The sequence below is a fragment of the Nyctibius grandis genome, chromosome 7 (genome assembly GCF_013368605.1).
Source record: "Nyctibius grandis isolate bNycGra1 chromosome 7, bNycGra1.pri, whole genome shotgun sequence".
Lineage (NCBI taxonomy): Eukaryota > Metazoa > Chordata > Aves > Nyctibiiformes > Nyctibiidae > Nyctibius > Nyctibius grandis.
The window spans coordinates 28,402,167-28,419,125 of record NC_090664.1 but is presented as its reverse complement, the minus strand read 5'-3'; the positions used below and the strand labels follow the sequence as shown (position 1 = coordinate 28,419,125).

Below are 16,959 nucleotides of genomic sequence, written 5' to 3'. Positions count from 1 at the left end.
ATACCGGGCGCGCCCAGGGGCTGGGGGTGGCTCTTGCGACTGAGAAGGCATTGGGACTCTTTTGCAAAAGGCAACAGCCCTACATTGCTCTCCTTCGCAATCCATCTCTCGCCATTAGGTTTTGTGCTTAGTTCCTGGACTGTGGCAAAGAAAAATTCCTTTTTTTTGTTCTTTTCTGTCTTTTTTTTTTTTTTTTTCAGAATGCAATGGCTTGCTGTTACAGTGCAAGAATGAGCTTGACAAAGCAACGACGTCCACAAGGAGCTCAGCTCTTAGAACAGGGGTTAAATAAAAGCAGTTTTATAACGCTTCCCTTGTCTCCACACAGGGGAACAGAGGAAGCGCCAGGCTGTTTTTTCAGCCGTTTTTCCTAGTAAATGCGATCCAGAGCAGGCACCCCCCGACAATGACTGGGTCTGCACTGAGACTGTGCGTGACGCGCTCCTGACTCCCGGGAGGCGCCGCATCTCTCCCCACGGGAGGTCTCTGCGCTCGGTCCCCGCCGCTGCCCCGGGAGCGTCGGGCAGCGCCGGGCGGAGGACGGGCAGCGCCGCCTCCGCGCCTTCACCTCGCTCCGCGCAGGCGCGCTCAGACCGCGCATGCGCCGCGGGGCCGACGGTGGGGACGTGCGCAGGCGCAGCAGCGGGATCGGCCGCCGCGGGCGGGCGGGCGCGGGTCTGCATCCGGGTCGCCGCCGTGCCCATTGTCTGGGGAAGGGGCCCGGCGGCTCCGCGGCGCTGCACCCGAGGGCTCCTGCCCGCCCGCCGCTCACCTGCGCAGGCTTTAGTAAGTGAACCTCAGCGGCTCTTCCCGCCCCTGCCCCGGGCAGATGCCGGGGTGCCCGCGGAGCGACCCTGCCCCCGGGCGGGCGCATCGCCGTCCCTCAGGCGCCCCGCGGCCCCGGCCGCCCTTTCCCCGTGCCTCTCGTCGCTGGCGCTGATGGATCACGCCAAGGCGCAATGTCTGGAGGTGCAGGTGGCTCCGGGGGCCTCAGGCCACCCCCAAGTCCGTCCAGTTCCCCCCGGGGTTTCTGCCGGTGCCCGGGGCTGCGGGCAGCCCGCAAGCCGCGGCCGGTGCCGTGTTGTCTGCCGGCCCTGAAGGGAGCACCGCTGCTCCGCTCCCGGCTGGTTGGCTGCCGCTGAACGCTGCCCGGTGTGTGCGTGCCGCCGCTCCCCTCCCTCACCTGTGGGGATGAAGGTCTCTGGGACCGCGGTGCCGCCAGCATCTGCCGGCCGCACCTCGGGCGGTGTGGTGGAGACTGCCCCTGCCTGTCACGGACATTCTGCCTTTCTTTTTAATTTAAATATCTTTAACGGTGCTGAATTCTCATTGTGTCACCTAGTAACAGTACTGTGGGTTTTTTGTTTTCCTGCAGTGGACCGCAGTTCGAAGAGGAGACAAGTGAAGCCTTTGGCGGCTTCGCTGCTGGAAGCTTTAGATTATGATAGCTCTGATGACAGTGATTTTAAAGTTGGAGATGCTTCAGGTAAGTATGCTTTCTCATGTCCTCGGTTCAGAATTATCTCATTTTTGTTTTATTGTTGCTCATTTAATATCATATGGGAGACAGAATGGTATTAGTGAACTGTTGGGACTTGGAGCCACTCGATTGGATAACTGGAAATTCTTATGCTGTGCATAAGAAACAACGGATTAAACAAAACATCCATACAATACATCAATTGCAAGTAATTTTTTTCTCAACAGAAAACTCATGATTATCAAACAAGTTTTGGCAGAAGCATTTGAGTAGCTTCTGTGCTGACTGCTTTAGCTATATCTACTGCTTTTTATTTCTTCAATGGAGAGATAATTTTTGAAATTTTTGAAATATTCACTGCATTTAGTATTGAAATAAGAATATTCTATAGCCATTTGGTTTTGAATCAGTCTGGATAATAGTTTGTTGTGGACTTAAGAACTTGCTTATTTCTCAAGGTTAATTCTACTCAGTGAGTGAAAACCTTAAGCAGAAAGATGATCTGTTCAGGTTTTTATTGTTTTTTACAGTAGACAAACTTAAGGTGTCCATTCAGATAGTTATGCAGAAAGGTATATGTATTTCTTACTAGAAAGGAGTCCTTGCCTCAGTGTTTTTGTTCTGCATTTTTTTTTATGTGTGCAGATTCATATATCTGCAGTGAACTCCACAGAAACTGAAAGTAAACAAGATGCCAAAATGAAATGAATAAATTCAAGTATATTGGAGGGAAGGGAACGAAGGGGCAGGACTGTGTGAATAAACTGCCCATTGGATGTTCTGTGGCATATGCTCAGGGAAATAAGCAGAGAGATGCAGGATGTGTAAGGCAAGCATTCACTATGACAGCTTGTCAAATAACGTCATTTTGTCATTTCTGCACTGGGGATGCTGATCTATGTTTTCATGTGAATGTATCTTGCAAAAATATTCCCCATCTCCATTTAAAGGCTTATTTTTTAATATCTGGCAAGCTCCTCCTTAGTAATGAACTTAAAAAGGCTTAATTATGATTTCTCCAGTGCAGGTTTTAAGATATGCCCTAATGCTTCTTGTTTTTTTTTTTTTTCCCAAGCTCAGACATATTTCTCTTGGTTGATCTGGTAGAAGAAGGCTGCAATGACTTAAGAGAGTAAAACTGATGTCATCTTACCAATTTCATTCTAAGATTTTTGGGGGCTTGTTTTATTTACTTTTTTAATCTTGTTTTGGGGATTTTTGATCCTTTCTTTTGAGTCAGGGTGCTGCTTCTTGTAAAGACAATTTGCCATAAAAGGAAATTATCTTTAGTTCCCAAAGAAAATCTCCCTATTCTGGAACAGTAGTGTAGGCAGGATTTAAGGGAAAAGCAGGATTAGAAATGGAGTATGGGAGATGGACACATAATTCAGAGCAATATATTATTTGATTAAAAGACAATCATTGATTAATTAAAAATAATGAATAAAGCTTCCTGACCCAACTATGTCTAAATGCAGAGGATTCATTTGTAATTGATATCCTCTTTGACTTTTAGGATACTGTATGTACACATGGAGGGGAGCTTCTCAGTGTCTAGCCTTGAGAGGATTTCAATCTCAATTTCATTTTGAGGAAGTTGGATGGGTTTTCCCTCAAAAAAGCAAATGAATTGAAACAAGCATATGAGAAAAACAAAAGTTCTACATGCTTTTCTAATTACTGTTTTGTGTTCATATATCTCATATAGCTTTGTTTTAACATTACTTAATGTAAATAGTTTTCAGACCTGTGGGCTTTATGTTAATATTGAATGATGTAATTTTTTAATGGCTTCTCTGTTTCTATGTAGTAGAAAGTAGTAATGCCATATTTTAAAGTATTGTATTTTTCTTTTTTTTTATAAATATCTTGAAAAATTTGTTCTTTAAGTAGGCATGTCATATGTAATCTTACTGTGAGATCAATCAAAAAACCTGTCCCTTTGGTGTCAGAGCATACAAATGTGTCACTTGAAATGATGGTACTCTAATATACTCAACTGAAGTTTTTTAATGTTTCACAATACAGATCAGTCATTTGAAGTTTTGCTTTTAAGTTTACTAGAGCTTTTTATTGGTGTTTTTTCATAATTTCTTTTATTTTTTTTTTTTTTTTTTTTAAATTTAATGGCTGCAGCCAGAGATACACTGATGTCAGAAATCAGTGTATAGTTGTTGAGTAATTCCCAGCAGGATTCCAAAGCAAGGATTTACCACTTTTCTTCTTTCTCATTGGTGAAGTCGATCAGTTTTGGCAGCTCATATACTGAAATTGAAATGATGCAGAAAAATGTAGTGTGGTCCCTGAACAGAAACGATGTGTGAATTTAAGGACTGGCTCTCTTGTTTCAGTGTAGCTAAGACGAACGTATTTGAATGCTGCCTTGAAGAACTGGATTCTGTCACTACTTCTGCTACAAGTCTTCTAGACTCAAATTTTTAGACACATTTGTAAATGTTTGATTTTTGGTGTTGAGCGTGGAGCCTGACTTGCGTAAATATTATGTATTGTTATTGCAATTGAGGTCAGGAGGAGCTCTGTTTAAATCATGTAGTGATCTATATAAATGCATATATTAGGTATTCTGAAAAACCTGTGATTTGATCTAGAAGTAAAAAGTTGCAAATCTCTTTATCTTTCTGTAATTCATTTCCTCTTAGCACAATGGAGATTTCACTTTGCTTTCCTGTACAGGATATTGTAATATACAGAAATGTTTGCGAAGCACCAAAATACTGTAGTGATAAACACTACTGAAATATTGATGAAGAAACTAATACTTTTGTTTTTGAGAATATGTAACAGAGAAGTTGTAGGGTGTTGCAGTAGTCAGTGAAGGTAAGAAAATATTGAATAGCTAATCATTAGTAAATTATCATGTAATTGCAGAGTCTTTAATGTTACAATCATATCAAGGGTTGACTTTGCAACTGTAATGTGTAGTCCCTCCGAGTGGAATTCCCAAGAGCTTTTCTCCATTGAGAAAATGGAAAATATGGGCATTATGTTCTCTTCGGTTATCTTCATCCCAAGGGAGATCTTTTTTCCATACAGACGAGCTTTTTGAACTTGTGTTCTCTTTGGCAACATTGAGATTTCTGCTCTTCCATGTGATTACTGACAGCAGAGGAGTAATGTAACAGTAATCTAAGACTTTCATTCCAGTGTCTGGGCAGAGTGGATCTAGTGATAGAGTGACATTATTTTTCTTTGTTTTCCCCCTACTGTGACTCTGTGCCTTGTCTTTCCAGTCTGTCTGTCCCTTACAGAACCCTTGCTCATCGGTTCAGTGTCATTCCGCTTGTTCAGTCAGTCTTGAACAGGATTTTCATGGTCTCCTACTTTACTCCTCCTCTGCTTTCTTTTGTATCTCATCTTTTCTGTGTGTATGTCCATCTCTTGTGTATTTCCTGCCGTGTGGAGAAGATTCTTCTGTGCTTTATTAACTCCAGCTTGGTGGGATGGTCTGTTTGCAGCCTGGCCACCTCTGAGAGTCTAGACATGCTTAGTGAGGATGGGATGTTTCAAGTGTTTCTTGAGCATATACTTGTTACAGTGCGTCAGAGACTTAGACTTAGCATGTCCCAGACACATGTTCAGCTGTATCCCAGATGTCACTTCCCTTGTACAAGATGTGAAACTCTTAGGAAAAATATATATTTTAGCTCACTATTCAATAATTTGTATTGGAATCTAATTTTATTGATTATTTAGGACTGCAGCTTTGCCGAGGGAAGTCATGGGGCATGCAATACTTCATCCCAAACAAAAGTTTGATGATGTTAAACCCAGGGAAACTGGGGAATGTCAAGCAAATTCAGGAGGTAGGGTAACCAATTCCATCTGTGCTACAGCTTTGTAAGTAAGGGCAGTTCCCAGTGGCTCAAGTCAAAGTTGACAGCCTTTAGTTTTGAGTGCTTTTTCAACTTGAATAGACATGTACTGAAATGCCGTGTGATATAATTACTGCTAGTGTAGAAGTGAGGAAACTGCTTACTAAACAACTTTCATTTATGTTCCTCTACCATCCTTTTTTTCTATTAAACTAAATACCTGTGTTCTGAAACAAGTGTAATTGCAGATCGATGATCAGTTTCATTTCCTACTCTGCCCAGAGTTTAGATACTTTTATCCAACGCATAATTTGAGAAGTGCATTTCTCTTCTTAGAGCAGTAATATCTTAATCTATGTTGATTTTCCTTTGTGTGTTATTAATTATGTTACTTTGGACAGTTCCATTTTTTTAACTGCCAACATTACCAGTGTTGAATTGCCGGTAGCCTACCAATGTTTAATCATCATACGCAGCAAAATAGTACAGAAAGCCAGTGGCATATATCTAACTGATGCTAGATATCTTTTTTGAAGTTATGTTGAAAGTGAAGTATTAAGCTTTTTCAATTCTTGCTTTCAGTATAGTTATATCAGTCTTAGCATAATGGACCTCTGTGGCTTTAAGTCTAATAGACAAATGCGATCAGGAATTTACCACTTACACAAGTCTGCCTTTGGCAACTTAAAAGTTCCTCTTTTCCATACATGATCTAGGTTTTCCTGCCTTATTTTTACATCCGGTTATTAATATCAGAACTTTCTAGTTAGTTTAAGCATTTCCTTCAGGTATTTTGGAGTCTTTAAAATTATTTGCAATTTCTCGATCAGCTGTATTAGGAAGTATAGCTGCTTTTACATGTTTGATATAGCACATGTGCAAAGGACTTTTTGTGATTCTGGAACTGTTCTTGTAAGGAAGTTTATGGGCAGAGGTGGTTGTTGACAAACACTTTTTGCAGTGCTTTCCACTGTCCTGTCTGTCAGGATGCAGGCAACCTGGGTGAGGGATTGTACGTGGTGTGTAGCATGGTGTTTTAGCAGAGATACCCAGATAATTTCACGTCATCACGTCAAAGATTTATTGTCCGCCTTGTGATTGGGAGGAAGAGGCTAAGGGACCACTAGACAGGGTGATGGTGATCGAGTGGCTTTAACCTCCAAAAGAATTAACCTCACCTGCAACGTGTTTTTTGTTACTGCCCTCGAAAAGAGGGCATTGTGAAGCACACTGTGGGCTGGATGACTTCTCACATGATACCTATAGATTTATTATTAAACAATATTACTTAGTAGGAATAACTTCAGACATGGTAGTTGTTTTCTGTATTGCATGCTCAGGTTTTTCACTCCTTTTCAGTGTTACAGGATCCTGGATTGTATTCTTTGTATGTAACTTTGAGCACCTGGGTAAGACTCAACCAAACAGGATGCAGTGCAAAAAAAAAAAACCTTCCCAAAATGATGCCAGATGCTGATCTTCTGCCATCTGGAGTTGGTGAGGCTTTGTTGGTGGAAAAGAAAAGCCCAAAGTCGAGTCCATGATTTCCTTTAACTGGCTTATCCTTCAGTTTTCACTTAAAAACAAGCAATAATGCTGCTTTTTACAGAGCTGCTTGTTAAGCTAAATACTGCACTGAAGAATCACCCTGTTTCTGTGAGTGGATGGCCGTGTACTTACGTAGTGTACACTTACTCTCTGTATACATGGATTTTCTTAGAATGTAAAAAAACAAATAAAAAAATCATGGGTTACCCTGTTTTAAAGTTACTTGTAAAATGGTCCTGCAAAACCCTGGGAGGATTTTTTAACTGCTCTAGTGATTTCAGTAGCTTTCAAATGAAGTCTTGTGCATAGTACATATTATACAAGACTCCACAGCTGACACTTCTGTTCATTACACTTTTTCTTATGTTAATTCTGGAGCATAATGTTCTGTCCCGGAGAATTCCTCTCTGAATTACCCTCTTTAGATTTGACTGCCACCTGCTGTTGTGCTCAGTAGAGCTAAAGATAGGTGTACAGAAATAAATGATGCCTTTCTCGCAGCTGTTATATCTGATATTTGTTCTCAGTGAAACTCTGTGTTCTTCACTATTTGACAGTGTATCTGGCCCCATCTTTCATTGAGAGTAACTTGACTTCTCTCCCATAGGGAATGACATGATATGGTTGCCGGTTTGAAAGAGACATTCTTTAAGAATTTCTTTCAAGGAGAAAATTGTATACTGCAGCCTCTTCCTAACTGAAAGTGCATCTGGCAGAAGAGCACCTGCAAAAATAGCTGTTATCAGAGAATAGCTCTTTCTAGAAAAGTACCTATCACGGTGAATGCATTCAGACAGAAGAGGGATATCCCTCACTATAGGTATCTCTAGTGTGTACATGCATGCAGAAAGGAGAGTACAAAGCATAATGTGCAGGCAGAAGGTGAAGAGAATTTGAAGGAGAGAAGTGAATGAAACTAACGTTTATTTGTTCTCTGCTTTATATTGTTTGCATGGCATAAAGCAGCTAGAGAGTGTCCTCAGTGTTTTAATATTGACGTACAAGAATCATGGTTGGTAATTTAGAGTGCTGTTAAAGATCAAACTTTACCCAGAATAAGATCCCCCCCAAAATGAAGTGGAAGCTTAAATTCACAAGAAGTCTAAGCATCTTTAGAAATGGAGCAGCACAATTAAAGCATCCAAACAAATCACTGTCATGGAGTTATGGTAGGGAAGTGAAACAAAAGAAACTAATACAAGGTAACTTAAAAATCCAGTTAAATTAATTTTAACATGGCAAAACCTATACTGCCTTATTTACAGTGAGACAAGTAGTGCACATTGGCACTCAGAACGTGTGAAATGACATACAAAAATACATTTTGCTTTTAAACATACAAATGGCTTTTAATCTAGAATATAAATGTCTAGTATGAGAGTTTAGCTTTATGAGTTACTTGTAAAGTGTGAGAACTGGCAAATATCATAGAAAGGTTTGAGTTGGAAGGGACCTTCAGAGATTATCTAGGCCAACCCCCACCATGGGCAGGAACATCTTTCTCTAGATCAGATTGCTCAAAGCCCTGTCCAACCTGACCTTGGACATTTCCAGTGATGGGGCACCCACAGTTTCTCCGGGCAACCTGTTCCAGGGTCTCATCACCCTCATCGTAAAAAGTTTCTTCCTATGTCCAATCTAAACCCTACCCTCTTTCAGTTTAAAACTGGTACCCTTTTCCTGTCACTACAGACCTTGGTAAAAAGTCTCTCTTTCTTATAAGCGCCCTTTATATATTGAAAGGCCACAGTAAGGTCTTCCTGGAGCGTTCTCTTCTCCAGGCTGAACAACACTAACTCTCTCAGCCTTTCTTCATAGGAGAAGTGTTTTAGCCCTCTGGCCATTTTCACGTCCCTTCTCTGCACCCAGTCTAACAGGCCCGTGAATATGTGTACAACCAAAGCTATTGGAATTTAAAAATAATTTTTTAGATTGCATATTAGTTAATACTGGTGTTTTATTTCTTAGGCATGCCTGAAGAGTGTTCTACTATTTCAAAACTTCAATTAATTATGTTGTACTTCCATTACTACCATTAAGGCTGGTAGGCATAGGGACATGACTGAATTACTCTTTTCTCAAAAGACTGTACAATAACTTGTGTTACTGCATTCTCTCTTTTTTTTTTTTTTTTTTTTTTTTTCTGGCTCTCTAAAGGTAGAACGTTTGCAGGAAACTTTTCACAGAATCACAGAATGGTTAAGGGTTTGGAAGGGACCTCTGGAGATCATCTAGTCCAAGCCCCTGCCAAAGCAGGTTCACCTAGAGCATGTTGCACAGGGTTGCGTCCAGGCGGGTTTTGAATATCTCCAGAGAAGGAGACTCCACAACCTCCCTGGGCAGCCTGTTCCAGTGCTCTGCCACCCTCAAAGTAAAGAAGTTCCTCCTCATATTCAGATGGAACTTCCCATGTTTCAGCTTGTGCCCATTGCCCCTTGTCCTGTCACTGGGCACTACTGAGAAGAGTCTGGTCCCCTCCTCTTGACACCCACCCCTAAGGTGTTTGTAAGTGTTGATAAGATCCCCTCTCAGCATTCTCTTCTGCAAGCTGAACAGACCCAGCTCTCAGCCTCTCCTCATAAGAAAGGTGCTCCAGTCCTTTGATCATCTTTGTAGCCCTTCGCTGTACTCTCTCCAGTAATTCCTTATCTTTCTTCAACTGGGGGGCCCAGAACTGGACCAGTACTCCAGGTGTGGCCTCACCAGGGCTGTGTAGAGGGGCAGGATAACCTCACTTGACCTGTTGGCCACACTCTTCCTAATACACCCCAGGGTACCATTGACCTTCCTGGCCACATTGCTGGCTCATGGTGAACTTGTCCACCAGAACACCCAGGTCCTTCTCTGCAAAGCTGCTCTCCAGTAGATCAGCCCCCAACCTGTACCGGTGCATGGGGTTATTCCTCCCAAGGTGCAGGACTCTACACTTGCCTTTGTTGAACTTCATTAGGTTCCTCTCTGCCCAGCTCTCTAGCCTGTCCAGGTCTCGCTGAATGGCAGCACAAATTCTCGCTGAATGGCAGCACTTTTACTTTCTATTAACTTGTAAGGGAACTGATAACATTAATATCCTGATCAGTAGTAGTAGCACTGATGTGTTTTTTTTTTTGTTGGTAATTATATAATTTCCTCACCAAATACTTACATATACAGGTATATGCAGAAAAAGACAAAACTGACCATTATATCAAAGTAACAACTGAGTTAGTGGCTAGTTGTACACAGTGTTCTGTGGGATGGAAATAAATGCCATGTGAAGTGTGTAGCACACTGGACCCACTGTTTGTTTATTTGGCTTTATACAGAGATGGATGTGCACAGAAACTCTCTGTGTAAGGTGATATGGAGTGGTGTTTTTTTTGTGTGGTAACTAAAATGATTAATGATTTTTTTTTTTTAATTTGCAAGCATCCACATGTTTCTTTGCATCTATGTGACAGTGCATCAGGACCTTGGTGATGTCTCTGAACAAACTGAAAACTGTAGCCGTTGCCTAATTGACCCCTGTGTTGGATCAAGCAACTTTGTATTTTACTGTTAATTTAAAAAAAAAATCTGAGTTTTTCTTTATTAAAACTCATACTGTAAATGACAAGTAGTAGCTGAATATCAGGTGAGAGATAGTCAACGTGGATGATGTTTATAAAATTTAACAAGTTCACTCATAATCTTTTTCGGTATTTTTTCCTATGTACTTTATAGTACAGTTGCCTTATTTTTGTGATTTTTTTTCATACAAATCTTCTTTTCTATAGCACAGATTGGCATGTGTTAATTAATGGAAATAGTGACTACACATAGAACAATACCGTATGTGTGGTAAAAAGTTAGAATTTATGCGTCGTTGTGCAGCTGCAACGCTGAATGAGGCATAGCTCATGTGGGATTAATAAGTGAAATAACATTGGAAATTAAAAGACAGCTCCCACCCCAAACCCAGAAAAACAAACATGTACTAAAAATGAAGGTATGGGATAATCCATACTATTGTTAGTACTTGTTACATAAACTCTTAATTTTGTAATTTTAAACCTCTTCTGTTGGATAGCTATTTTATTTTGAAGATTTAGAAAATGCCTCCAGAAATTAAAAACTGGAATGCTCTTTCTTTAAGATGTGACTTCACATGGAAATTATTCTGTGCTACTGCTTATTGTTAAAATGAGCTGCAGTTCAAAGGAACATTTAACGTTCATTTAGTAAGTTCTGCCATCTTTTTTTTGCCATCTTAGAATGCGCTCATGTTTAACAGTTTCTCAACATACCACTTGAAATAGCAGTATTTGGACACCAGCTGAAAAAATAGGTGGAATACCTTATAAGGGAGGAACATGGCATCATTCTTTTGTTTAACAACTTGCTTCAACAGATTTTATTTTTGGGGGTACATTTGTGTCGGAACTTTTTTTAAATTTTCATATGCTCAACAGATTCTGAAGGAAGTGGTCATGGGAGTGAAGATGCATCAAAGGACAGTGGTGAAGGTTCCTGTACTGAATCAGAAGAAAATATCTTGGAGGAGGAACCGGCAGAAGAGAAAGCAGAAGAGCAACAGCCAAAAAGCTCCACTGAAGAAGAGGTGCCAACAGCAGACAAAGAGGTAATTAAAACTGAAAAGAAAGAGCAAGAAGATGAAGAAGAAAAGCCAAAAAAGAAGAAAGAGAAGGAGAAAGCAGCTGAACCTGATACTGTGGCTGATGAGCAAACAAATGAACCAAAAAAATGGAATTTGCGCAGGAACCGACCTTTGCTGGATTTTGTATCAATGGAAGAACTAAATGATATGGATGACTATGATAGTGAAGATGACAATGACTGGCGGCCTACTGCTGGGAAAAAAAAAGGAAAAAATGCACTGCGAAAAGAGGGGAGTGATGGAGATAATGAGGATGATGAAGATGATGGGAGTGGAAGTGATGAGGATGACAATGATGAGGAAGGTAATGAAGAAGATAATAGCAGCACAGCTAGTGATGGAGGATCCAAGAAGAAGAAGAGTAAAGTTCTTAACAGGAATAATGCAGATGATGAGGAATTGACAAATGATAGCCTGGCTCTTTCACAAAGCAAGAGTAATGAGGTAGTGCAACCAACTTTCTATAATATATCTGTTGACAAATGGAAACTACTCCCCAGTAGCTATTCTGTTAATTTGAGAAGTTAAACTGATTGGCTGGAATTGTGTTTACAGGAATAAGCGAAGCAGCAAAATTGTGCTAAATAGGCACTGCATATTAAATAACCTTGCTTGGACCATTTGGTCAATCTAATGCCACTAAAGTCAATAGAGAGACTTCTGTTGGCTTTAGAGGGGGTTGGATTAGTTCTAAAGCAAATAGGAGATCCAGTATGCAAATCAACATGTCTTAGTGAGACTTCTAGTTCTGGTTTAGTGTAAATGTTGCATATCTGTAATGTTCTAAAAGTTAAAAGCATCTGCGATATATTAATAAAATAGCTAAATGGTAGGTTATTCTTTATTCTAGCCCTTCTTTGTGACAAACATCAAAGTCTGAACACTAAGTTCACTGATAGAAGAATTTTAAGTAAAGAAATATGCACACTGGGCTTAAAATCAAATAGGATAATCATGATAATTTGCGTTGGGCTTGTTTATATTGCTCACAAATGAAGTAATTTCCTACAATACTAAAAAAGCATTTGGGAACTATTATTATTGTATTAAATATCTTCCGATTGCGGAATGTGAAAATTATATAAGTGTTTAATAATGCAGCTTTTTTTTTCCTATGCATAATTATAGTTACCTTGAAGATTGTGCCTGTGGAAAAATTAAGATATTAGGTTGTCAGGATGGTTGACTTCATGTCCTGCAGTAGCAAAATTTTGAACAAAATAAAAACAGTTGCTGTAAAATCTACATTCAATTTTCAGGAAATAATTGCAATGTCAACATAACGTTGGATAAATGCTAGTGGTATGACACTATTTAAAGTTCTACTGTTCCATTTAATCTTTATTTTAATGTGTAAAATGTCAGGGAACTAAACAGAGTATTTGGAAGAACCAGTTGTCTCCATTTCAGATACTTTGTTATGTATTTTATATATATGATTGTGAATGAGCTGTGCTGTTTTAATTAATAGTAATAATTGCCACTGGGGAAAAAAAAGCATAATTCTGTTTTTTTTTTTTTACTTTTTATATAGACATCTTTCATTGTCTATCTCTGTAATTCTAGTGTTGTTACCCGTATTCTCTTGGCTCAGGAGCTGAAAATGCTCTACCGATACTGATGATCAGAACTTCAAGTAGAGATAGGCAATTTTCTTTCACAGTAGTTTCCCATATCAGAATGGAGATGCGAGTCTACATTCTCAGGAATATATTCTTGAATGTGCCATGATTTCCGTTGACTTGGAAAGTTAGGCTTGTTTCAGAAACCCAGAGCTGTCTCTGATGTATCTTTTGCGAAGCTTCTTAATATGCATGGACCTCAGATTCTGTTCTTGCCTTGGATTTTGGACACTGATCAAAAGATAAAATCCAAATTTGAAAATTTGAAGTTCAAATTATAGTTTTGTAACTGATAATTTAACTTTCCTGTATGTAAAGCAAAGTACTGTTTATGAGTAGATCTTTAGCAAAAAATCTTGCAACAGTGTGTATCTGTAGACTGGATTGTACACTGTTATTTTTAGATTGGTACTAAGCTGTATTGTAACAGTATACTCTCCACTACTACAATATTTTAAAATAGTAAAAAATCCTGCCTAGCAGACCAGTCTAGCAAAATCTCATTACACTGCAGAAGCTAAGTTCTTAGCGAACCAGATGTCTGAATGCGTAATTAATTTATGAAAGAACATTCAGGTAATTAACTGTGAATGTGTTGTAGTGTCCTTAATATGCATTTTTCCTTTCCTTATTTTTTGGAGGTGGATGTTGTGGGGGGGGGCATTGGGTGTGGGTTGTTCGGTTTTTGTTTCCGTGTGATTTTTATTTTATTTTTCTACATTTTACAAAAATATCTTGAGGACTACATGTACAGTATTTGACCTGTGCTGTAATGAAATACTATATGCTTTTCTACTGTATTAAGCACAGAAGACAAACTTAGCTTTCTTTTCTAGGGTCAAGTATCATTAGTAGATGAATGGTGCTTTTCTGTGTTTATAATTGCTACCACTTTATGGGATTCTTCTGTTCTCAGTAGAGGTGGTTATTTTACTTTTACTTTTTTTTTTTATTCCTTTAAAGTTAGAAGCATATAGGCATATAGCTTGAAATGCTCACTTTCTCCATTAACACCACAGAAATGGGAATTACATAGTGATTCAGCTAAAATCCTTTCTCTCACTCGGTTAGGGAACAGGACTTGTGCAGGAGTTGGAAGCAGTTACCATCTCTATGTAAAAGTTCCAATGCTGTAGATGGGTAAGGTCAGCTTCTGGGATAGGGTCTTTCAGGTGCTTACATGGACTAAGCAGGGGAGAGCAGCATATGTTCCAGATCACTCCCTCTCCATGTCTGCATAGAAAATTAAGTTGTTCGGCTGCTCTATTTGACCTGTTCACTGTCTTCTCATAAGGTAAACCATAATGGGTGGGGATCCTAACATTATATTCAAATTTGATGCCCTTCTGTCATTGCTTGTTTCTTTTTTTTTTTTGCCTGTGTTTGCATATGTTCTCACTGCCTAAACAGCTAGTGTTATTTCAGTGTTGTTTTTACGGTGCAATTCTGTTTATTTCATTTAAAGTAATAGTTTGGTTTTTTTTTTTTTTTTTTTTTTTTTTTTTCTTTTTTTTTTAATTACCAGACCTTGGACTTCTATAACAGTAGAGATTGCAAATTTCTTTTAAACTTCTATTAGTGAAGCCAAATAACAGTTTAAGTCAAAGGTACTGTCAGAAAAAGCTCCTTTCTGTAGAGTTGCAAGCTGCATCTGAGAAGCCTGTGCCATTGCACAATCAACCTGCCAAAGTTAGGGAGTATCTACTAGCATCTGTAATGTGAATGGTAAGCTAAATGTGGGTATTTTGAGTAGTGATGGGCCACAGTATTTTTGAAAACGATGTGCAAGTTTTTTTCTTTCCTCAAAATGCTTTGCAACTTTGTCTTAAAAGGAGGATGTTGGAAGAAATGCTCCGTAAGTCTGAACTCTGTAGCGGAGAATCTTGTATTTTTCACAGTTAGTTGCCTTCCTGTAAGCAAGCATGACCATGTGAATGGTTGTATAATCTTTCATTTTTACTTCTCGATGAGGTGTGTTGTTTTTTTTTTTTTTTTTTAACTAGGTCATATTTCTGTACATTGCTTAGAGAAAATGGGTGGGAGATCCAGAATCTGTTCCTAACTGCTGGAAGTATGTGTTTGACCTTTTCTAGGTCAAAAACATTATAACAAGCCACCTCTATTACTTGGGGTAAACTATTTGAGCCCAGCTTTAGGTGTCAAGGTTATTTTACCCCTTTATCCTGCTTTAAAATCAAGCAAAGATTCCCTTATGTACCCTCCAAATACCTGCCCAGGTAAACCTAAAGTACAAAGAGACTTAGTTAATGATTCACTGAAAATTTTGTGTGGAGACTTATTGTATCAAATTGAGAGACTATCATGAAATAATTGCATAGATTAGTGTGAGAATTAAGGTCCTTGGGAAGAATACCTACTTCAGGTAGCGTTCATGTTACTTTTTATCTTCTTAGGCTACACAGGCACAGCATTGGTGCTGTGTGTTATGTCATAAATGGGGGGATTAGAATGAGAAAAAGGTGTTTGAGAGGGCATCTTCCACCTTAACTTTTTTTTTTTTCTGGTAGGATACCACAGCAGTTTTGGAATATTCTCAGATCTCTGATATTGTGAGTAGGTGCCATTTAGGCTTGAACTGTCAGCCTCTGATCTGAAACTACTACCATTTCTTTATACTGCAATGATTATTTTTTACTAGTATGCCTAATTTCACACTTCCCTATATGCCTTCATATCACCAATGAAGGTAGTTCAAGCTCAATGTTTGCTTTTAGTATAAAAATAAAATAAAATGTATGGAAGCTGTGAAACTTTGCAGAAGAGACAGTGTCTGTATCTCGCAATGAAAATAATAAGAAGCCTAGGTGGTGTTTTTGAAAAAATTTAAATTTACATACAGCTTTATTTGGTTTGTGAAACACTTCTCTCTGTTTCCTTAGGGAAATTCCCTATTAAAAGTCACATTCTTTTTAAGTGATATGGTTCACATTGAAGGTTGCCAAAACAGAGCAATGTACTTGTTCTGCAAATCTTTGCTCGTGTATATAATCAGAAGAAAATAAGTTGTTATAATTTTAATAAATCCTGTGGTTTTGCATAGACATACAAATCTGCATTGCAACAAAGTAGACCTGAGTTGATAATTTATTGTATTTTACATAAGTGAAAACTTGGCAGGCTTGTGTTAGCTGTTTATTTTCACATTTTTCTGATCCATGTGACTATTTTTTTTGGAAGGTGCAGATTTTAACAAAATGAAGCAACTTTTCTGAATATTGGGACATTTGAAGGTCACCTTTGGCCTTGGTGGTGTTTTTTTTTTTTTTTTGCTTTTAAATGGTTTCTTCGTGTGTGTTTGTTACTCTTTGTAGAACATAAATGGTTTAGAGACATACATGTTTCCGTCTGAGGAAATAAGACCCTTCTCTGGCCTTTGGATCTTAACAGATCTGTAGGAATATTGAGATCAGATTGTATCCATCCTTTCTCCCAGCTTTTATATTTGTGGATGAAGCATTTGAATGTTTTGACAACAAAGCAGCTTTTAGTCTTGTGAAACTAATTTTCCATCTTTTCTTGTTTGTTGTTCAAAAACTTAGCAAATAACAGATCTTTTGTTTGTTTTAAATAAAACTCAAGTTCTTGGCATAATCCATGTGTCTTCATTTTTCAATATTAGGACTCTTTGATCCTTGAGAAGTCTCAAAATTGGAGTTCCCAGAAAATGGACCATATTTTGATTTGTTGCGTTTGTCTTGGAGATAACAGTGAAGATGCTGATGAAATAATCCAGTGTGACAACTGTGGAATAACAGTGCACGAAGGTAATACAACCCTTCGTTCTCATTGCGGGAGGAAAGCATATGCTTTGCTTTTAAT

General features: G+C 39.0%; 1 protein-coding gene across 1 annotated transcript in view; it reads left to right on the top strand.

The window, feature by feature from the left end:
* Positions 1 to 599: 599 nt before the first annotated feature.
* The window catches only part of PHF14 (PHD finger protein 14), a 199,888-nt gene continuing 183,528 nt past the window's right edge, over positions 600 to 16,959 (top strand). The window contains exons 1-4 of the mRNA XM_068404755.1: positions 600 to 786; positions 1,376 to 1,486; positions 11,292 to 11,941; positions 16,760 to 16,904. Coding sequence (XP_068260856.1) covers positions 600 to 786; positions 1,376 to 1,486; positions 11,292 to 11,941; positions 16,760 to 16,904 — 1,093 coding nt within the window. The remainder of the gene's footprint in view (positions 787 to 1,375; positions 1,487 to 11,291; positions 11,942 to 16,759; positions 16,905 to 16,959) is intronic.